At 40.3% G+C, this 20,413-nt stretch overlaps 1 protein-coding gene across 1 annotated transcript; it reads left to right on the top strand.

Moving 5' to 3' along the window:
• The first annotated feature begins 8,836 nt into the window (after positions 1-8,836).
• On the top strand, positions 8,837-18,730 carry LOC146700047 (transmembrane protein 47-like). Its single transcript, XM_085470065.1, has 3 exons — positions 8,837-9,176; positions 11,589-11,729; positions 17,929-18,730. The coding sequence occupies exons 1-3, from the start codon at positions 8,960-8,962 to the stop codon at positions 18,108-18,110; spliced, it is 540 nt and encodes a 179-aa protein (XP_085326191.1). The 5' UTR covers positions 8,837-8,959; the 3' UTR covers positions 18,111-18,730.
• The last annotated feature ends 1,683 nt before the right edge of the window (positions 18,731-20,413 follow it).

Here is a 20,413-nt window from a genome sequence, read left to right as displayed (position 1 = left end):
CGTTGACCCTAATGGAACAAAAGTTTGACTTTGCTTATGAGGCAGTTTGTGCGATACAATGTTACACAGAAATCATGCTGTCAAACAAAGAGGAACTCGTGCTGCAGAAAGCAGTTACAATGCTGCTCGACAACAAAAAATAAATAAATAAATAAAAATTACTTTGAAACCGCAGCTGATCTCAGTGGGAAAAATCATGCTGCATATCTGTAGTGATGTGTACTTGTTAATGTGTTAGGAATGAAAGGATGCCACGTGGTTTGATGGAAATGAAAATTATCAACCTACAGAGAGCTGATTTTAAAGACATTGCATAGAGCAGAAGGCGACTCCATATTGCAGAAATGTCATTGCAACAACTCAAAAATGGTACTTGGGAGTTTGTACGGCCTTCCTGACATTGTCATGTACGCATGCCTGGCAACATCATGCTCCTAAGTTCACAATGGATGGTATCCTAATCGATCTCCTCGTGGATCTGGATCAGGGCATCACTGAGCTCTAAGGTGCAACCTCTTGGCAAACTAACCATAACGTCCCAGAGGTGTTCTATTGGATTTAGGTCAGGTGAGCATGGAAACCAGTCAGTGGTGTCATTTCCTTCCTCCTCTAGAAACTGTCTGGATACTCTCACCACTTGAGGCCCTGCCTTTTTATGGACCAGGAGAAACCCAGAACTGACTGCACCATTGTAAAGTCTGAAAATAGGTCCAAGAATTTCATCCTGATGTTTAATTGCAGTCAGGATGCTGATGCCTAGCCTGTAGAGTTATGTGCATCCCTCTATGGATATGCATCCCCAGACCATCATTGACCTCCACCAAACCGGTCATGCTGAATGATGTTACAGGCGACATAGCGTTCTCCACAGCTTCTCTAGACCCTTTCACGTCTGTCACATGTGCTCAGGTTCACCCTGGTATTCTATAGCGAATTCCCATCAGGCTCCAACTTGCTGGGCTGTGAGCACAGGGAACACTAGTCAGCCTCTCAGGCCACCCTCGTGTAGTCTGTTTCTGATTGTTTGGTCAGTACATTCACACTAGCGGCCTGCTCGAGGTCATTTTGTATATCTGGCAATGCTCATCCTGTTTCTCTTTGCACAAAGGAAGAACAGTGGGCAAAGCCACTCTGTTTCACAACGATATTAGTTGGCAAGTAAACGGTTTTAACCCTTGTGGCTATGAAAGTTGCTATGATTTTATTTTTAAATCTTTGTGCCAGTTATGTTGGTGCCGTATCAATATCACTGAAAACTCTGTTGGCCTAGTAGAGGCTTCATAGCTAACACCATAAACAGGGGAAAGGTGAGCTGCAGCGCTTTAGAGTTGTCACTTAATACTCCCAACAGGAATAAATGTAATATCGAGCCAAACTTCACATAACAAATGTGCACCATTGTTCTGAAATTTATGGACCAGAGATGACTTCTGGGGCTCAAAAGTAGGCCACAAAACAAGCGTATAGAGTTCCACGAACGGCATTTTTCCAATAATGCCTGAACAGCATTAAATTTTTAACACCTCCAGGTTCGCTAAAAATCAGTCTGAGCGCTCCTACACCATATTTTCTTCTTTATGAGCCTAAATGTCTCAAAGTTCTGTTTTTCAAATCCTGTTCTACTCATGAGTTATCAAATCTTGGGTTATATTATTCCATTTTATAGTTTAAAAGGCAACTGAGTGCATTCTTTCAATCTAACTTGCACTGGATTTTGGATGTAGATAGAAAACGAGTCATAATCAGCTTAACATACTGTAGAGTACAGTCAAATTTTGTAGATTCGGATTTCAGCCTTTTTATGTAGATTCTGACTCGATTAGACATTCATGTGCATGTTTGCATGTGGGAATTTAACTGCTCAAGGCATCAGGATGTTAATTAGGCCTGCAAATAAGGATGGCCTTTTTTATACTGTGGCAGCCATGTTCAAATTGATGCAAAAAAACACACTGTTAAGTATCCCACTGTGTTAAATGAAAAGACAAATGAATAACAGGTATCTGTTTTTTTAAAGAGCCAACAAAAGAAGTTGACTCTTCTCACAGCAGACTTCGGTGTCTTTGTCGTCTATTCCTCTCCCCTCAGGCAGAAAAAGCTTCACTTTAAAACTCAGCTGTTGTCACATTCTGGAGCCTCTCCTTTGCATGTCACACATAACTCTAATTCACTCTGATCACTGGCTGTGCCACACCTCCCTCAGTGAGCTCCCCAAGGGCTGTGGACCACTGCCTGCAGTCTGACAAAAGGGACAGAGGAGAAAGCGGCAGTGCAGGAGGTGGTTTATTCGGTTGTGGGCATATGGGGAGAAAGCAGATTTGGGGGTTTTGGCTCTCAGCTGGGTGCTGTGTCACACAGAGCCACATGCCAAAAGTGAACATGTACTCAGCGACTTTCCAAATCTGGTCACATAATTCCATTTTTTGGCTATTAAATCAATGTCTGTCTTTCTATCTGACTTGAATATTATTTTTTTTAAAATGGGCCCCAAAGTTATACTATGTTGGAAAAATTCCAGTTGATTTCTTCGTTTAGAGTCTGATTCACAAGGTTGCTCCATCGTCTTAATCTTACACTTGATTCCAGTGTTGAAGCTCAATAATTCACAAGTTAAATCAGTGGGTGGGAGAAACCACTCCTGCCTTGAATTATTTTTATTTCAGTGTGTCATCTTCAGCCATCACCTCATGTGGCGTCCCTCAGGGTTCAATACCTGGGCCCATTCTGTTCTCCCTTTACTCCTAATAGGTCATATGCAACTTACTAGCTGATTGGGAAGATCGAATTGAAAATCCCATCCAGTTATTTGTTTTTTGACAATCAAATCACTTTGGTTCCCTTTTCACTGCATTGTGTTAAGTGTTTTAAGAGTTTTAAGCTGCTGTGACATGACTAAATCCAGTGTTAAGAGGAAGTGTTTCACATTGAATACATCTGACAGCTTCTCTCTTGTTGTCTGCTCATATTTTATCAGTGTTTTTCCCGGAGAGAAATGGAGATCAAAACCTCCCAACACAATAAAAAAAAAAAGATGAAATGGCATCCATAAAAAAAGGATATATGGATGGCAACTAGAAAGTTCTGAAGGTCATTCTAGTTGGTCACCAGTGTAGTAAACAAATAACAAGGAAGAATTCAAGACTATATTTATCTCTTTACTATTTAACCACAGGTACAATTTCCGATATCTAATTTGTTTTTATACATCTACATGGTCACATTGAATTTTAGTGTGCTTATTTAGATATTTCTGGGTCAGCAAACATAGAGCAAAGCACACTGGCCAGAAGCACTCCTGTCCTTGCTGTCCTTATCACAAGGCTGAACGAGGTTGACTGCAGGATAAGCATAAGTGGTTCACAGCTGGTGTCTGGGGGAAACATGAGAGAAGGGCGGAGAAGGGCCGATGGCAAGGGTGGGGGTGTGTGGTGGTGATAGTGGGGGGGTTGCAACCATGACGACTGATGGAGGAGGAAGTAAACAGATGTCCACAAGCTGGCAGACCAGGCCCAAAGTGGTCAAGTCACTGAGAGACAGGTGGGTATCCAGAAAACACAGGGGGGCTACAGCTTGAGGGTGAATGCAGAATGCAGAACAGAAACAGTGTAGTGTCCAGGAATAAATCTGCCATCAAGCAACAACATAAACTAGACTCAGATCTTACTGTTACTGGATTTCTCTTTCATTTAGAAGAAATGCAGTATTCACTGACACCGCATGACTCCATCTGGTGTAACACACTACAGCAAAGTAATTACTGAGATGATCTCGAGTCAAAATTTTCACCCATCTGATGACAACCGATGACACTAATCAAGCAAAAACATCCTTCTTATCTTATTGATCCCATTTGTCCTCTCTCCACCTTTATTGTAGATTGATGTCTTGCAGTGATGCAACAGTGATGACAGTGCATTTCTCAGTTCAGCACATTTAACTAATCTATAACTTTCCTATTCATAAATCATTCACAGTGTTTTGCTGACTCACAGTAACAGACTTGACTATAGACTTGAAACTGGAAAGCCATCAGTTTAAATCCCCTGATAAGCTTCTAAATCTGAGTGCATAAAGTAAAGGAGACATGCTGTCGACTCCCTCAGCATTAACTGTCAACATGACCTTGAGCAAGGCACTTCAAACCCAGCTGCTCTGAAATGAACTGGATCTGACTGTGATGACAGAAAAGAAAAAGAAAAAAAAAAGGAGGAAATGCAAGTTGAGGAGTTTGGGGTTCAGGGTACTTTTCAGGAAATCCTGCTGCTCTTATAGTTGTGATGGGCAGAAATCGTTAGTGTGCTGCCATGTGTCATTAGTCTTGAGATTTAACCAGGAGTGACAGTGATGAGTGAAATAGGAAAACAATCCAAAGGGGATGAATAATCCATGGGGGATTAGCCACAGGATAAACACCTGGACCTATAAATGAAGAACTTAGGCAGTTGAATGATGAATGAAAAATGCTGAAGGTAAAAAATCCCAGTCCTCATTTTGGTTGAAAGTGACAAATCTGAACAACTGTAGATTGAATTGCTACAAAAGTGTACATTCATGTTTCCAGGAGGATGAATCACTATGACACAGATGATCTCCTGACTTTTTCTATCCTTTTTTGTTTTTTAGATTTTAATTTTTAATTATTATTTTTTTGCTTCATCTCATTTGTTGCTGCATTATTTTAATCAAACATAATGAAAATCCTCTACACAATAAAGGAATAAACTAATGACTGTATCCGAGTTAAAATCCCTGACCCGTGACGATTTAAAGGGAAGTAATTTATACACATCTGCTTCCACGGTCTGACTCCAACAGGACTCCTGATGATTTAATGGTGGTGTTACGGTAAAGAGATGAGCAGGACGCACTTCTTTAGTAATGGCAGCATCATTAAACGAGACCTCGTCAGTTACCATAGAAGCTTATTCATACCCAGCAAAACTCTGAGAGGCTTATTCTGAGTCTAATCAGCTGCAGCCACTCCACGAAGACAGTGATGAGCAATAGAGGATGACATCATGGGACAAACAGTTAAAGAAGCATTTTTTTCTAAGACTCAAAGTCACTTTTAACATTGTTATGAATATAACTTATATAGCATGCTGAATGAGACATGGGTGTTCTTTTCTCCATGCTCTGTCTGCCCCTTTTCTAATTTTCATTTTATCTAAACATTTATTTATTAGATTTGTGTATTTTTATCATGGCTGTTGAACAGCCATGTGATGTGCATCCATGTTGTGGGAGTGTATATAATATACCTAAAGGTTTAAAACGGGATTTAGACCAAACAGACATTTTTTTTATAGGTGGGTGGCTGGGTGGACAAGTTACAATTAGGGAGAGGATCCAAAAAATAAATGCATGACCTGGATTCCCTTTATGCTCATTTAAATCACCATGTGGGGAGTCACCATTGTGCTGTCTCAAGTAGCTTTGTCTGCTCGGCAGATTTTCTAATGAGGGGCTTTTGGAGGAGGATGACAGAGCACTCTGCCTGTTCAGTCGGGGAGGAGGGGCGTTTAAAGGAAACGAGCAACGCTCTGTCCATGGATATGCCTAATACTAGATCCCCCCTACTCAGATGCCCTGCTGGCAGCTTGGCAGTGCCATTAGGACTGAGAAGGGTGGCATTAGTCTGAAACTCTCATTATGTCAGATACACTGAAAACCTGTAATCCAGGCAACAAATGATAGGGGTAGAATTAAACCCAAATGGGCAGGAAGGCAGCAGAGGTGTAATTCAAAGTACTCCGTTTTGTTTGTACTTTACACAAGGCAACTTTAGTTAGAGAAAAAAAATCATGTACTTAAAATATTTGTACATCCATTATGTCTTTTGTACAAAATAAATAATCAGGCTTGGATGTTGAAAGTGTGTAATGCATTTCTTCAAGTGGCAAAACTGTTAAAAACCAAAAATAATGATAATAATTATCATGATAATATATATACACAAATGTAATCAGTGCTGCAAGAAAACTATTTTTCTTGCTTTTTTTTTTGCATTTTTCTTGCAATTTTTCTCATGGAGCAGGTCACATTTAAGGTGGAAAAAAGAAAGAGGAAATGGAAGTATAAGCTGCCAAAGTAGGTCAAAACAACTGGTTTAGCACTGCTGATATCATGTGAGGCAGATGTTTGACAGTTTTTTGGTCAATAATTTGCTCAACCAAAACTGTGTGAAGGTCCAACAAAATTCAATCACATCTACTCCCTTTCCTTTTATCTTTTTTTGCATTTTTTGTGGAATCAAGTAAATCGGTCACTTTAACTTGCTATCTGCACCATGTAAGGATAGTAAGCATCTCTTGTTCTTGTTCTTGTTGGTGTGACAGTGGAAGCAGTTGTTAGAATAATTGCACCCTGCTCCAGCACTGTAACAGTGGCAATATGTGAAAACACTCTCACCTCCACTGTCTTACCTCCATCTTTAGACAAACTTTTGGAACTATTCAACTTATTAATTCCGAAAAACTTCCTGCAAGCACGGCCTCACCTTGGAGTTCATACCCTGCAGTTATGCAGTTCACCAGAAGATGGAAATATATCACAAGGCATATGGACTGAAGAAGAACCTCAACATGATCATGCTGCATAGAGGAGCAATCCTTTTTCTTTCAGAGAAAATAAATGCCTCAGTAAAACAATATTGCCTTAAATACATCAAACATAATATCAAAAATAAATACAGGCATTAATTTCTAAAACCAAACACACACTGATATCTTTTACTGTTTAAATGTGTACTTATTTTTTGCATTGCATTGCATTCGTTTCTTTGTTTATTTGTGAGTGTGGGAGTTTTGTTCCTCTCTAATACTGTATAGTTAAATCTCATTTTACCCTTGTCATTTAATTTAAGGATTTATTAGGTGTTTGTTTTTTTAGGGCAGGGATAGCTCAGTAGGTAGAGTGGTTGCCCCATGATCGGAAGGTCGGGGGTTCGATTCCCCTTAACAGCTACCCTGAGGTACCCCTGAGCAAGGTACCGTCCCTACACACTGCTCCCCGGGCGCCCAATGGCTGCCCACTGCTTCACTGAGTGAATGGGTTAAATGCAGAGAGCAATTTCCCCACGGGGCTCAATAATGTACACACTTTCTTCTAATCTGCTGCTGTTTATGGACGATATACAACGTATGCGTTTAGACATGGATCATTGAGGGATTGTTTTACAAAAGAGGTTAAAAAAATTTCAGAGAGCTCAGCCTACACACTGAGTGTTAGAAGAGGCCAAATCAGGATTAACAGAAAATACCAAGAAGCTGACAGTCAGTTCCTCTGTTGCACTGTCACAACAATTCCCAACAAACACAGGATTTCTGTGGTCAGCCTGTGCATAAAAATCCCTCTGTTGGTCTTTCTAAAATCAACAACACAAAGTGTATGAAAGTGGTGAGAGCAGAAATAGTTTTTGCTAGAGAATGTCGCATGTGTGCCCTCTGCTGGATTATTAAAACATCACAATATTTGCTTTGGTTTATGGGCGATGCCAAAAGGGGCAGCTCGCAATGTGATCTGAGGTACTTTCCATTCACGAAAGCTAATGCAGATATACACAAACATTTATAAAATAATAAAAATAATTTAAAAAAACTATTTTAAATCCCAACTATTGTCTAAACTCAGGCGGAGGAAATCTCTGCATGTTTATCAGAATCTGCCCCTTTGAAGGTGTCATTGTGTTACTGTTTAGTCTGTTTAGTCACTCTATACACAAACCTACTTTATCCTACTGTGTTCACTGAGTTTAGCTGAGCTTTAATAATGTCGTTTCTTCCGCCTTGCTGTATAATATGTATAATGTGTTTTTCAGCATTTAAATCCTTCTATTGTGTACACAGAAGAAAATACTTTTTTCGACCACTGCTTTTGAGAATTTCTTTATTTTTACAAACTTGTTGGGCGCCTGACAACAAACCAATCCACAAAGATCTAAAACAAGTCTGAATACGATGACTTGCATTTCAAAATAAAAGCACAGACACTGACACTCGTGTATCTCAGGAGGAATACTATAGGATTTATGTACTGAGTTCACGAACTGACAAATAACAAATAACAGTTAAATGTGGTTTTGTCTTTGTGTGTCTGTTTATTTAGAGATTTTATTTTATTTTACTTAATTTTTTTCATAGCTAAAAAGACAAATAAATAAATGGCATTCCACTTTACACTGCAACCTTTTTTCTTTGCGATCATTTACACCAGGGATGCCAAAATTGTTTTAGATTGAGTCCATATGCAGCTAACTTTGATCTTACATGGGCCAGACCAGTAAAACTATGATAAATGTCTAAAATCACAGAAAAACATTTTGGTGATTCATTGCTCGGGCTGTTTCCATGAATTAATTCACAGAGAATATTCTTTACTATGAACTATAAAAGCAAAACAAATAGAAATTCAATTAAAAAAAATGTTAGAGTAGATAGTAGAAAACAATTTTTTTCGTCATTTAATTGTTCATTACTTACTTTGTTTTTTAGTATGAATGGCAATGAGTTGGTGGAGTCTTTATTATATGTTTTTATATGTAAAACATACGAAAATTTAGTCAAAACTCCGGATGATCGGGCTGGAGTCTTTTCTGGGCCGATTCTGGGCCCTTGGCCTAATGTTTGACACCCCTAATTTATACAAAGAAAGTTAACAAAGCAGTAAATGTAACCTGAAAATAATAATGTAATGTTATCACTATACCAAAAATACTGCCAATATAATATAATATAATATAATATAATATAATATAATATAATATAATATAATATAATATAATATAAACCCATAAAATGGATTATTTTGAAAAACTGATTCAACCGGATGTCTCCTGTTAAACTGTTCCAGCTGGACACGCGTGGAGCAGTGTGGGCTATGGTGGGAGAGGAAGCACGCAGACCTCCAGCGAGTTTAGTAACTGTGACCGACGTGCTGCCGTGTACCCTGTGAGGAGAAGATGTCCGTGAACGAGGTGTACGTGTTCCGACCCTTCAAGCTCATCGCTCTGCTGTGCGTCTTCCTGGCGCTGTGTCTGGACGTGGTGGCTCTACTCAGTCCAGCCTGGGTCACCGCGGAGCATTTCTCCCTGTCTCTGTGGGAGTCGTGCTCCCAATCGGTGGCTCGGCATCCCACGGACGAGCCCCAGTGGAGCTGCTTCTCCACCCTCACATCTGGTAGGAACAGTGTGTTTTGTTTGTTTAACAGTGCGCTGTTGCTCTTGGAGCCCGAATGCTGTTTTGTTTGTTGAAGAGGTTGAAAACCCACGACCAAGTTTTTTGTTGTTTACAGCTCAGATTGATCCTATAAACACGTTTTCGATCTGAAGGGTGGTTTTAGTGATGTGGTGTTTGTAATTATGTCATAGCGCACAGGATATATCCTGTTTTGAAATAAACAAAGAGGATACTGGACTGCGCAAACAGTCTGACTACAAGCTCTGACCACCATCCCCTGGGCAGACTTTGTTTTAGTTGGCTGCTGGTCAATAGATGAGGCATTCAGACTTCTCGCGCAGCTGATAAATTTCCTGTCTACATTCCAGATCGATGACGTGGTTTCACCGTGACAGCCTCACAGTGATGCTCAGTGACAAAGCCACACCTGACCAAGCTTTAACTGTTGATTTTTGTGACAGCTGGATGAGAACTATTTAACAAAGGGCTGGTGCTCATTGTTTTCTAATGCTTTAACTCTGTGCTTAGGTAAAGTGTTTATATGCAAGAAAGCTATGCATAATCCCTCTGGCACACAAAGAGTTAACCCACCCCAGCAAGCAGAAGGCTTTTAGTGGATTTGGAGAGACACATTCAGCATCTTCCCCTTCATCGACCTCACCAAGCCAGGACCCCCTAAGTCGCCTTTTGTCAGGCAGAAAAGCCACGTCCCCCGACCCCCATCCTTTCCCCCCAGGGAAGCAAATCCGCATTAAATTTACTAGATTTGGGAACAGTTGACTTTTGTCCTGTACAGTAAGGCTATTAGCAGGAGCTTTCATCTTTATTAAACACACAGTCGCTCACTGTTACTATTGAAATAAATAAAGGAAGACTTCAAGGATAAAATTGGACCGTTCCATTTAAGTTTCCTCATTTTGTGGCTTAAATGTTTAAAATATTTAAAATTTTTAGCTGTTGATCATTTTTCACAGGACTTTGCACATGCACCCTTGGTGTGATTGACCTCTCTTTGATATTGTGGAATGTGTTGGGGTGAATAGGAGGCGGGTTTGTTGCTCTGAGTGTCTGCAGAACTCATTAAAACAAGAGCGGATGGGTGTGTTGAGGTTAAAGGTGCAGTTCATCCAGTGGCGAAAGAGACTAATTAGGCACGTACAAAGGTTCTCACCCTTGTTCTTGAATTTCATCTACAGTGGCAGTTCCTGATAGAAAAATTCACCATAGCTTTTTACCATCATTATGACAAATAACCAGAAGCTCAGAGAGAGACACACCCAGCGAAAATTGTGCGGTGAGCTTGTTAACCAAATGCAAATTCTCTTTCCGAGCCAAGTCGTTTAAGGTAGGGCGGGAGATCAAAGAGAGGATGCGCAATCAAGGTCGAGCAGACAAAAGATTTTCTCCTGAATGTGTTGCTGGTTTCAGTCTCTGTACCAACACTTGCTTGAACAGAGTTAAGCTCCATTCAAAAAAGGCCACGTGCTGCTTTTAAAAGCCTGGTGCTGTGGAGGTCTTTCCAGGAAAGAATGTGACGCGCAGGAAGATTTTAGTTTTACTTTTCCAACAGGAGCAGTTTGTTTGGAATATGTTAAGTAAATGTGGCATTAAAAAAGCCACTGTGGCTGCAAGAATTTGGAAGAAGCTGGCATTCACAATCACAAACTCCTGTTTCATAACCCAAAGCCTCCAAGGACCAAGGAGACATATACATAATACATAACCATAGACTGTATTTGGAAAATTTAACCATGCATTTCACTGACTGAGTTTGCAGACAGGTGGAGGTAACAGCATCTACCTGCCAACCTCCTGCTTTGAAGCCTTAATGCAAGTTAAACGAGCATTAAAGAAAATAAATGGCAGAATTGTCACAAAGCTGTATATTAGTTTTAAAAAACAGATGTGTTTGTGTTCTTTTTTTTACCAGATTGCAAAAAAAAAAAAAAGTTTTATTTTTCTTGCAAAGTTTAACATTTGAACATAGGGCTGCTGATTTGTCTCCATTTGTATGCAGTTCTTGACATTTCTGCACAGGCCTGATTTTTTTTTTAATTCCAGAGGTTGCCACATGACATGCACAAATATGAACAGCTAGAAAAGTAGGGCAAAAATGTAGCCAACCAGCAGGACAACTAAGATTAAATAACGTGCATTAACATGAGATTCAGCCTTGGATTTTTGCATCTGTTCTCATTACAGGGACTTTGAGTCACTAATTATGTTCTTGACGGTTGCATTCCTGATGCGGGCCTGATGGCTCTCTGCGTCATTCAGTTCTCTCTGCAGGATTAGCTCTTGTTTCGTGTTTGTCAACACAGCGGTTCAATTCAGCCGTGCTCAACTGTGAATCGAGCTTTTGTTGATGAGTAGGATGCTCCTCTTTAACCTGCATGTGTCCTGTTCTTGCAGACTGGCAGATCGCCACCCTGGTGTTGCTAGGTGTCGGTGCAGCCACGACTCTGGTGGCCTTTTTGGTGGCCGTTATTTCCCTGTGCAGGGGCACGCAAAGACAACACTACCGCACTGTGGCAATATTCCTCTTCACTGCAGGTATGTCACCTTTCCCATATATTTATTTATTTATTCATTCATTCACTTTTTATAATGTTTGGCTAATAACCCAGTGTTTCAGCAGTTTCCATATATGCCTGTGTTTGTGCTCCACTGCTCACATTAAATAGAAGCATGCAAAAGACACAGGCGAGTGAGCCTAGCAGGCTGAGCTTGTTTTCTCTGTGGTATTGCCTCTGGAGACCTGCAGGCTGATGTGCCAAGAAAAGGCAGCCACAGAATTTGCAGACTTACCAACAAAGTGAAGTCACTGAGAGGAAAAAAACAAAAAAAAGCCACCACAGACTCCTCGCCCATAACTGCCTCGTAGTTGGACTGCTGCTTCTTCCGTGCTTTGTAAGAATTGCCCTTAGGGTAAAAATAAACTGTGACACTGATGAGAATGAATATAAATTAAAAGCGTATAATTAAAACGAGCGGTCAGAGCATATTGCTCCAAATGGTATACGGCACCAAAGTGACTGACTCAAAGATTGTGCTCACTTTACTTTCAAAACGGTGATGAAGCGCAAACCACTTTCTGCTACTTCACTCGTGCCAAGTTCAAGTTTTCCAGTTTGCGAAATAAAATTATATAAGGAGCAGACAGTTTTACACTGTGCCTGTAGACCAAACCTGAAGTAATAACTGTCACATTTTAAGAAATCTACAACCCCAATTCTAAAAAGCTTGGATGCTGTAAAATGTAAATGTAAATAAAAACAGAAAATTATGTTTTGCAAACAGCATAAATCTTTATTTTATTTTATTTAATAAAGGAAACGTATTTGAGAAAGTGTCCCTTTTTTTTTAAAAAAAAAAAAAAGGAAAAATTAAGTGTAATGGCGGCAATATGTCTGTAAAAAGTTGGAACAATGCTATGTTTATCGCTGCTGAGTGGAATGATGTCCCGGTCATGTCTGAAATTGGATTCTGGGAGCTTTGAGTGCCGACGGTGTCTTTCTAAATATGTACGCAGCCATACCATCAGAGATGCTTTTGGACTGATTGCTGTCAACAAGATGGACAAGATCTCTTCTCCATACAGGGAGTGCAGAATTATTAGGCAAATGAGTATTTTGTCCACATCATCCTCTTCATGCATGTTGTCTTACTCCAAGCTGTATAGGCTCGAAAGCCTACTACCAATCAAGCATATTAGGTGATGTGCATCTCTGTAATGAGAAGGGGTGTGGTCTAATGACATCAACACCCTATATCAGGTGTGCATAATTATTAGGCAACGTCCTTTCCTTTGGCAAAATGGGTCAAAAGAAGGACTTGAAAGGCTCAGAAAAGTCAAAAATAGTGAGATATCTTGCAGAGGGATGCAGCAGTCTCAAAATTGCAAAGCTTCTGAAGCGTGATCATCGAACAATCAAGCGTTTCATTCAAAATAGTCAACAGGGTCGCAAGAAGCGTGTGGAAAAACCAAGGCGCAAAATAACTGCCCATGAACTGAGAAAAGTCAAGCGTGCAGCTGCCAAGATGCCACTTGCCACCAGTTTGGCCATATTTCAGAGCTGCAACATCACTGGAGTGCCCAAAAGCACAAGGTGTGCAATACTCAGAGACATGGCCAAGGTAAGAAAGGCTGAAAGACGACCACCACTGAACAAGACACACAAGCTGAAACGTCAAGACTGGGCCAAGAAATATCTCAAGACTGGTTTTTCTAAGGTTTTATGGACTGATGAAATGAGAGTGAGTCTTGATGGGCCAGATGGATGGGCCCATGGCTGGATTGGTAAAGGGCAGAGAGCTCCAGTCCGACTCAGACGCCAGCAAGGTGGAGGTGGAGTACTGGTTTGGGCTGGTATCATCAAAGATGAGCTTGTGGGGCCTTTTCGGGTTGAGGATGGAGTCGAGCTCAACTCCCAGTCCTACTGCCAGTTTCTGGAAGACACCTTCTTCAAGCAGTGGTACAGGAAGAAGTCTGCATCCTTCAAGAAAAACATGATTTTCATGCAGGACAATGCTCCATCACACGCGTCCAAGTACTCCACAGCGTGGCTGGCAAGAAAGGGTATAAAAGAAGAAAAACTAATGACATGGCCACCTTGTTCACCTGATCTGAACCCCATTGAGAACCTGTGGTCCATCATCAAATGTGAGATTTACAAGGAGGGAAAACAGTACACCTCTCTGAACAGTGTCTGGGAGGCTGTGGTTGCTGCTGCACGCAATGTTGATGGTGAACAGATCAAAACACTGACAGAATCCATGGATGGCAGGCTTTTGAGTGTCCTTGCAAAGAAAGGTGGCTATATTGGTCGCTGATTTGTTTTTGTTTTGTTTTTGAATGTCAGAAATGTATATTTGTGAATGTGGAGATGTTATATTGGTTTCACTGGTAAAAATAAATAATTGAAATGGGTATATATTTGTTTTTTGTTAAGTTGCCTAATAATTATGCACAGTAATAGTCACCTGCACACACAGATATCCCCCTAAAATAGCTAAAACTAAAAACTACGTCCAAAAACATTCAGCTTTGATATTAATGAGTTTTTTGGGTTCATTGAGAACATGGTTGTTGTTCAATAATACAATTATTCCTCAAAAATACAACTTGCCTAATAATTCTGCACTCCCTGTAGTTTTCCAAAAAGAATTCCAGTTTCCGATTCGTCTGATCTCAGATCAGTTTTCCACTTTGCCTCAGTATGTTTTAGATGAGCTTAGGCCCAGAGAAGACGGCAGAGTTTCTGGATCGTGCTCACATGGCTTCTTCTTTACTTTTGTGGATAGCACGGTGAACTGTGTTAACAGACGGTGATTTCCGTGACAGAATGATTCCTGTTTTAATGCAGTGCTGCCTGTGGGCCCGACTATTACGGGCATCCAGTAATTTTTTGGAATTTGCCCTTGTGCGTGGAGATTTCCCAGATTCTTGAATCTTTTGAAATAATGTACTGTGGACATAGAGGTATTGAAACTCTTAACAGTTGTAGATTAAGGAATATTCTTCTAAATTTGTTCCATCACTTATAGATTGGTGGACCCCATCCTTTTTTCTTTTTCTTTTTTTAGTTCCACTTATTTTTCCAGGCTTTTGTTGCTCCTGTCCCAACGTTTTTGAGACTTGTTGCTACCATCAATTTTAAAATGAGTTCATTTCTTTCATGAAACAGTAAGGTATGCTGCTGTGTGGGTGTCGAATGAGCTGGTAGGTGGATTCTGTTACCAGTTTCCTCTTGTTACAGTCTGTGTGATTAGCTAACCGAGCCTGGAGCAGATTCATGTTCAGTGTAGAAACAAGACTTGTATCATCTTTCAAAGTCACACACTCTGAATGAAAGTGTTTCTTTATTTGTTAAAGTATTTCTGTTGCAAGTTTTCTGGTTTCTGTTGCAAGTACAAACAGTATGCATTGCCTTTTAAATACAGCATTAGATAACAGTGTGCTGCTGAAGGGAAACTGTAAGGGATCTTTGTCTTGCTCTGTATCTGAAACCTCACTCACAAAGGACCACTGTGGTCGACTTAATGGCTGTGGTTTTGACTGTTAGCCACTGACGGAAAAGCAGGGGAATGCTGTGTTATCCTTTCCTATGTGTAATTACTTTAAGAGCCTTGCAAGAATACGGCCGCCACACAGGCACGCAGTCCTCGACGGAGCAACAGCAGAAGGGCTGGACTGTTAAATACCCCTTGGCTTGACTGTGACTGTGAGGTATTTACTTTCTGTCCAGAAATATGACCTCAGCAGGGAACAAGCTCAGCCTGGGCTCCATCAGCAGCACCGCAGTCTCAGGCTACAGCCATTCCTCCTTCACACCCATTGCTTCTTCCCATAGGAAGGAAAGGCGGAGTCATACTTGCACAAAGACCGTTCCTCAGGCGTCACCTAGCATGCGTGAAAACGAACTGGAGCCGTTTGTGAGAGAAGGCCACAGTACCCTTTTGAACACCGACGCCTGGACTTCTGCATCCTGCGCGATGCAAAGGAAAAATGATTCACAGCCCTGGAAGCTGTTTCCTCGTGTGATACCTCGTGTGTCATTGAGATGAAAAGAATAAAGATGATTGTTCCACGCTTCACCAAAAAGACGAGAGAGTGTGAGAGAGAGCTGGGAGACTGGTTTTAGTTTAAAAGCCAGAATCTGCTGTTAACGTCAATCACTCTGGGGGAATTAAAGACAGGCCACTTCAAAAAGCTTCCAGCTTCCAGCGAGCAAGAAACCCACAGGGAGGGGTGTCACACAAAGATTGTTCTCTTCAAAAGCGTCTATTTATGGAGATGACAAACTAGATAGAAAACACAGAAGCCCATGAATGCTGTAACACACTTTTTTTTCCCTCTCTTAAAGCGCTTTTTGATCCTCGCAAGATAAGTGAATGCTATAAAAAGCTAATTCTTGTTATGCATGGATTGAGGCTAGATATATTTTCCTTAGATTGCGCGTCAGCCAAATCATTTAAACAAAGGACAGAATTATTAGAGTAAAACAGCTTTTCCAAACAACCTACTTTTACTGTGGATGCTTAAATCATTTTACTTTGCACATAAGAAAAAAATAATAATTTCACTTAAAATAAACAAACATTACCAAGGTCAAAATTATTAGCACTCCTGATGCTAACAGTCAGTTGTGTGTCCTTTTTGCTGGATAACAGCCTGCAGTTGTTAGCTGTAGTTTTCAGCGTGTCTCTCACGCGTCTGCTGAGCAATCCCAGTCCATTCTTCTTTGGGGAATCTCTCCTCCAGATGTGATGGTGTCCTGTCATGGACCTTGGTCTTCAGTTCACTCCACAGATTTTCAGTAGGATTCAAGTCAGGGCTTTGACTTCTGATGTTGATCTTCTGGAGGTCGTCCTTCACCAGGAGTGTGAAGTGTGTTTTGGGTCGTTGCGTTAGAAAACAAAGCGATCACCCAGACCCCGTTTAGCTGCTGACTGCTTGAGGTTTTCTGTCCAAATCTTCACATATCCTCCTTTTTTATTCCTTCCACCTTGATGAGATTCCCAATTCCAGATGCACTGAAGCACTCTCTTAGCATAATACTTGCACCACAGAGTATGGTGTGGGTTGTACACCTCTTCCTTCCATCTCTGTGGCCAGAGAACACTAGTTTTGTCTCATCCATCTCATCTAATCTTTCTCCAGGTTGTCCTTGGCATATTTAAGTCTAGCCTGAATTTGTAAAATAGGAATTTTCTTGGTCTGCTGCCTAACAGTCTTTACTTTAAGACTACACTTCCTGATTTGGCTCAGTCATTCACATGTCTTTGCAGTTGTTCTGGGGTCTTTAGACACGTCTCTCGCTAGTTTTCTTTCCCTAGGCTGCTAGGCTTGTTTGGTACTTTGTAGCTCGCTTTGAATTTCTTGATGATGCTTCTCACTCCAGTTTTTGACACTCTGTGATAACTTTGTGTATACATCTCCTGCTTTGGGAACATCAGCAATTCTTTTTCCCAAGTCTAAACTGATTTCTTTTGTTTTTGGCATGATGCTTTCTCCACTGGCAGCTCAAACCCTTGCTGAAGTTTTTATACTGTACTGAAAGAAAACAAGCTCTGACTTTGACTCAGTAAAAAGTTATTTTTTTTCCTCAGGATGCTTTTGTGTGTGAAATAATACTGTTATAGAGTGCAGACAGAACAAATTTATGCTTTATGATAATTCCGTCCTCGTCTATAAACAGGACGAGGCTTATTGGGGAATAATCAGAATGTGTTTGCATATAATTGTTTTCATCTATGGCTCCTCAGGAGACATTCATTTATAGTTGTTCGTGCTAAATCTTAGGCAGCTCATTGTGACGAGATCACCTCACGGAACAGAAAGGCAGAGAAGAAAATCGCTTTATATAACCATTCTCTGCTTACCTATACCAGCTGCCTCCTCACTTCTTACACTTAAGCCTCTTTTCACAAGTAACTTTTTGCCTTTACAGCCATCTGTTTGCTGTCAGATTTGTGTTTCGCCTCGAGGAGGCCCTTTAATGTCACGTTTTTGACTTGAATCATGAATTTTGGGAGAACTAAATGGCTTTCACCTTCTGAAAGCACGAGCTAGTTATGTTATAAAATGATGTAGAAAACATTAAATGGATGATTAATCTGAAAGGCTTTACTTGTAGCAGTGATTATTTTAATGGTGTTGGAGTTACTGGGTTTGTTGATTAATCGCTTGGACAAAGGACAAATGGACGATTTTAAACAAACAGTGTCTCATGATTGTCTCTGGTTTCAGTGGTTCTGCAGGCCTGTGCTCTGGTTCTCTACCCGATCAAGTTCATCGATGGAACGGTCCTGCAGACTTATCACGAGTTCAACTGGGGCTATGGGCTCGGCTGGGGGGCCACCATCTTCATGCTGGGTGGAGGAATCCTCTTCTGCCTGCGGACGGACATATACGAGGATGCAATGTACTGAACTTTGTCAGCCCTCTCTGCTCTGCTGGAAATACTTAAGAGGAGAATACAGACCCTACGTGTCCATTTCCCTTGCTGTGTTATTCTCGCTGTTATTTTTAGATAGGCCAGGGCTGTAGGAGTAGACTGCCCTCCCCCCCCTGCACCACACTGCCCCAGCCCTACCGGTATCGGGGGCGAGGTGGTAAAGCTAAAGCGCAGAGAGCTTTCTGGACACGCTCGAGCCACCGACGCTGGACGTTTCCACTGAATCTCTATTGTTAGAGAGGAAAGCAGATTCTCAGCACAGGCCTGGATGTGCAGTGAATATTTAATAGGACTGACTGATCACGTTTCCTTTTATTTTTGTAGCTTTTCATGAGGATAAAAAGCTAGTTGTCAGTTTATTTGTGGCATGATTTCCCACTTTATAGGAACAGTGAAAACCTCACTTCCTCTCGTGTGTTAGCCGAAACATATCTAGTAACTGTAAATTACTCAGCTTTGACGTATGCTATTGAGTGTTCATACTTTTGATTTTTTTTCTTTTAATGACACCAGTTTGTCTCAAATGGAAAAATGTAAATGTGTATAAAGTATTTCTACATGAAGAATTCTGAATAAATAATTGTAGTTTTGGGAGCATTTGGAGTGTAAATTGTTGCTTTCAGTATCAAAGGTGACATGCGGACACTCTCTGCTTACACGCTGACCTTTGACTCACTTTTTTTACCGCCCCTTTTTAGACTGGACAGCAGGGAGACAAAAATGCAAACCACTTTCATTATCGAGAGGACACATTCCTCAAAGGAAAACATCCCAGGCTGTTTAAAGAGGCAGCACCAGCTCAGAGTTATGATGGGTTTTTTATTTTTTTTATTTTTATGTTTTTAGTTTTTAAGTCCGTTTAGTTTCAGTTAGTTCCCAGAGCAGATTTTCTTGTTTAGTTTAGTTTTCATTGTTTCAATGTTTTGTTTTTATTAGTTTCTGTGTTTGTTTTAGTCTTTCCGGTGATTATTGAACGGAGGCGATATCTCAGAGCGAACATTCACATTTCTTCTAATATTTAGTTTCTTAATAGCCTTCTTAATGTCTTGTCTGGCAGCTTCTGCAATCAGAATCAGAATTAAGAACCGAATGCACTGCTGTGACAAACACATTTGCTTTTACAAGACGAGCTCTATAAATTCTCTATGGGCTCCTCTTGTTCATGTTTACTGTTTATTTATTCATTCTCATTATTGTTATTTTTATTATTACTCACAGTGGCTAAAATAATCATGTCAAAGCTGAAAGGCAGGAAAAACACAAAAGTCAGAAAAAAGAAACTGGGAGAATCAGGAGGAAATCTAATAAAGAAGACAGAGTACTGGATGGTCTCCTTTGTTACTTGTACTCAAAAAAATTGCTAAATTGAACTAATTTAAAAATATATAAATTTTCCATTTAATTGTATCCATTGTAAACTGTTACATGTAATGGAATCTGGTCAAATGAAATGTACTTGATTGGTAGATTAATGGAAATATACTTGGTATAAACTTAATGATTAATTATTTGAATAAATAACCCTTTTTAAAAATATATTTCAATTGCATTTTTCTCACAATTGCTGCTTTGTGGTTATATAGGGTCACAAATGGGATTTTTCTGAGTGCAAATTCAAGAAAATCAGCACATAGATTAGAGTAAAAACACTTTTTAAAGGCAGCTGACTGTCTCAGTGAACCCATGAATGCCTCATCAAGCAAGATGTCTGCAAGATCACAAAATTCTAGTTTTTATTGTAATTAGTTGAAATGTTTTTTCCACATCTAGTTTGGGTTTTTAGTTTTATTTTAACTATAATAACCTCACACCAGGTTGCATGTATGTAAAGACATTATGTGCTGGTGCAGACATGGGCAGCACGTCCTCCTGTATTTGTATTCATGACATGCATTTTCTATACATTTGCAAGAGACTTTTGCACTGCTCTGTTATTTTACTTATAATGGACAATAATAAGCTTTCAGCTGTGTTTTTGTGCTTAAAACCTTAATATTTTGATCTTTTACATTTTTAATTCGACATGTCTGACAGTGCACGAGTCATAGATGTTTATTAGTGCTAATGAAAAGCACGTTTAAGAAGTCCTGTTATTTCTCAGGGTGTTTGGGAACAGAAGGTATTGCCACACTTGGAACATCCTGCTGAAGTCTTCGTTTACCCTACAGATTACAAAATGCAACAGCTGCTAAGGACTCCGGAAAAGTTGATAAATATTTTTTCCACAGCTGCAGAAGCGTGAAAACTCCCCAGCTGTGGACAGCGTGTACACAAGAA

The sequence above is a fragment of the Copadichromis virginalis genome, linkage group LG10 (genome assembly GCF_057382275.1).
Source record: "Copadichromis virginalis isolate Kocher_CV1m ecotype Utaka linkage group LG10, C_Virginalis_male_GT1.1, whole genome shotgun sequence".
Classification (NCBI taxonomy): Eukaryota; Metazoa; Chordata; class Actinopteri; order Cichliformes; family Cichlidae; genus Copadichromis; species Copadichromis virginalis.
This window is presented reverse-complemented; position numbering and strand designations above follow the sequence as displayed.

Excerpts from the sequence above, each read along its gene's own strand:
- LOC146700047 (XM_085470065.1), top strand. The coding sequence starts at position 8,960 with ATGTCCGTGAACGAGGTGTACGTGTTCCGACCCTTCAAGCTCATCGCT. Across the intron at positions 9,177-11,588 it reads CTTCTCCACCCTCACATCTG|ACTGGCAGATCGCCACCCTG; the intron begins GTAGGAACAGTG and ends CTGTTCTTGCAG. Across the intron at positions 11,730-17,928 it reads AATATTCCTCTTCACTGCAG|TGGTTCTGCAGGCCTGTGCT; the intron begins GTATGTCACCTT and ends CTCTGGTTTCAG.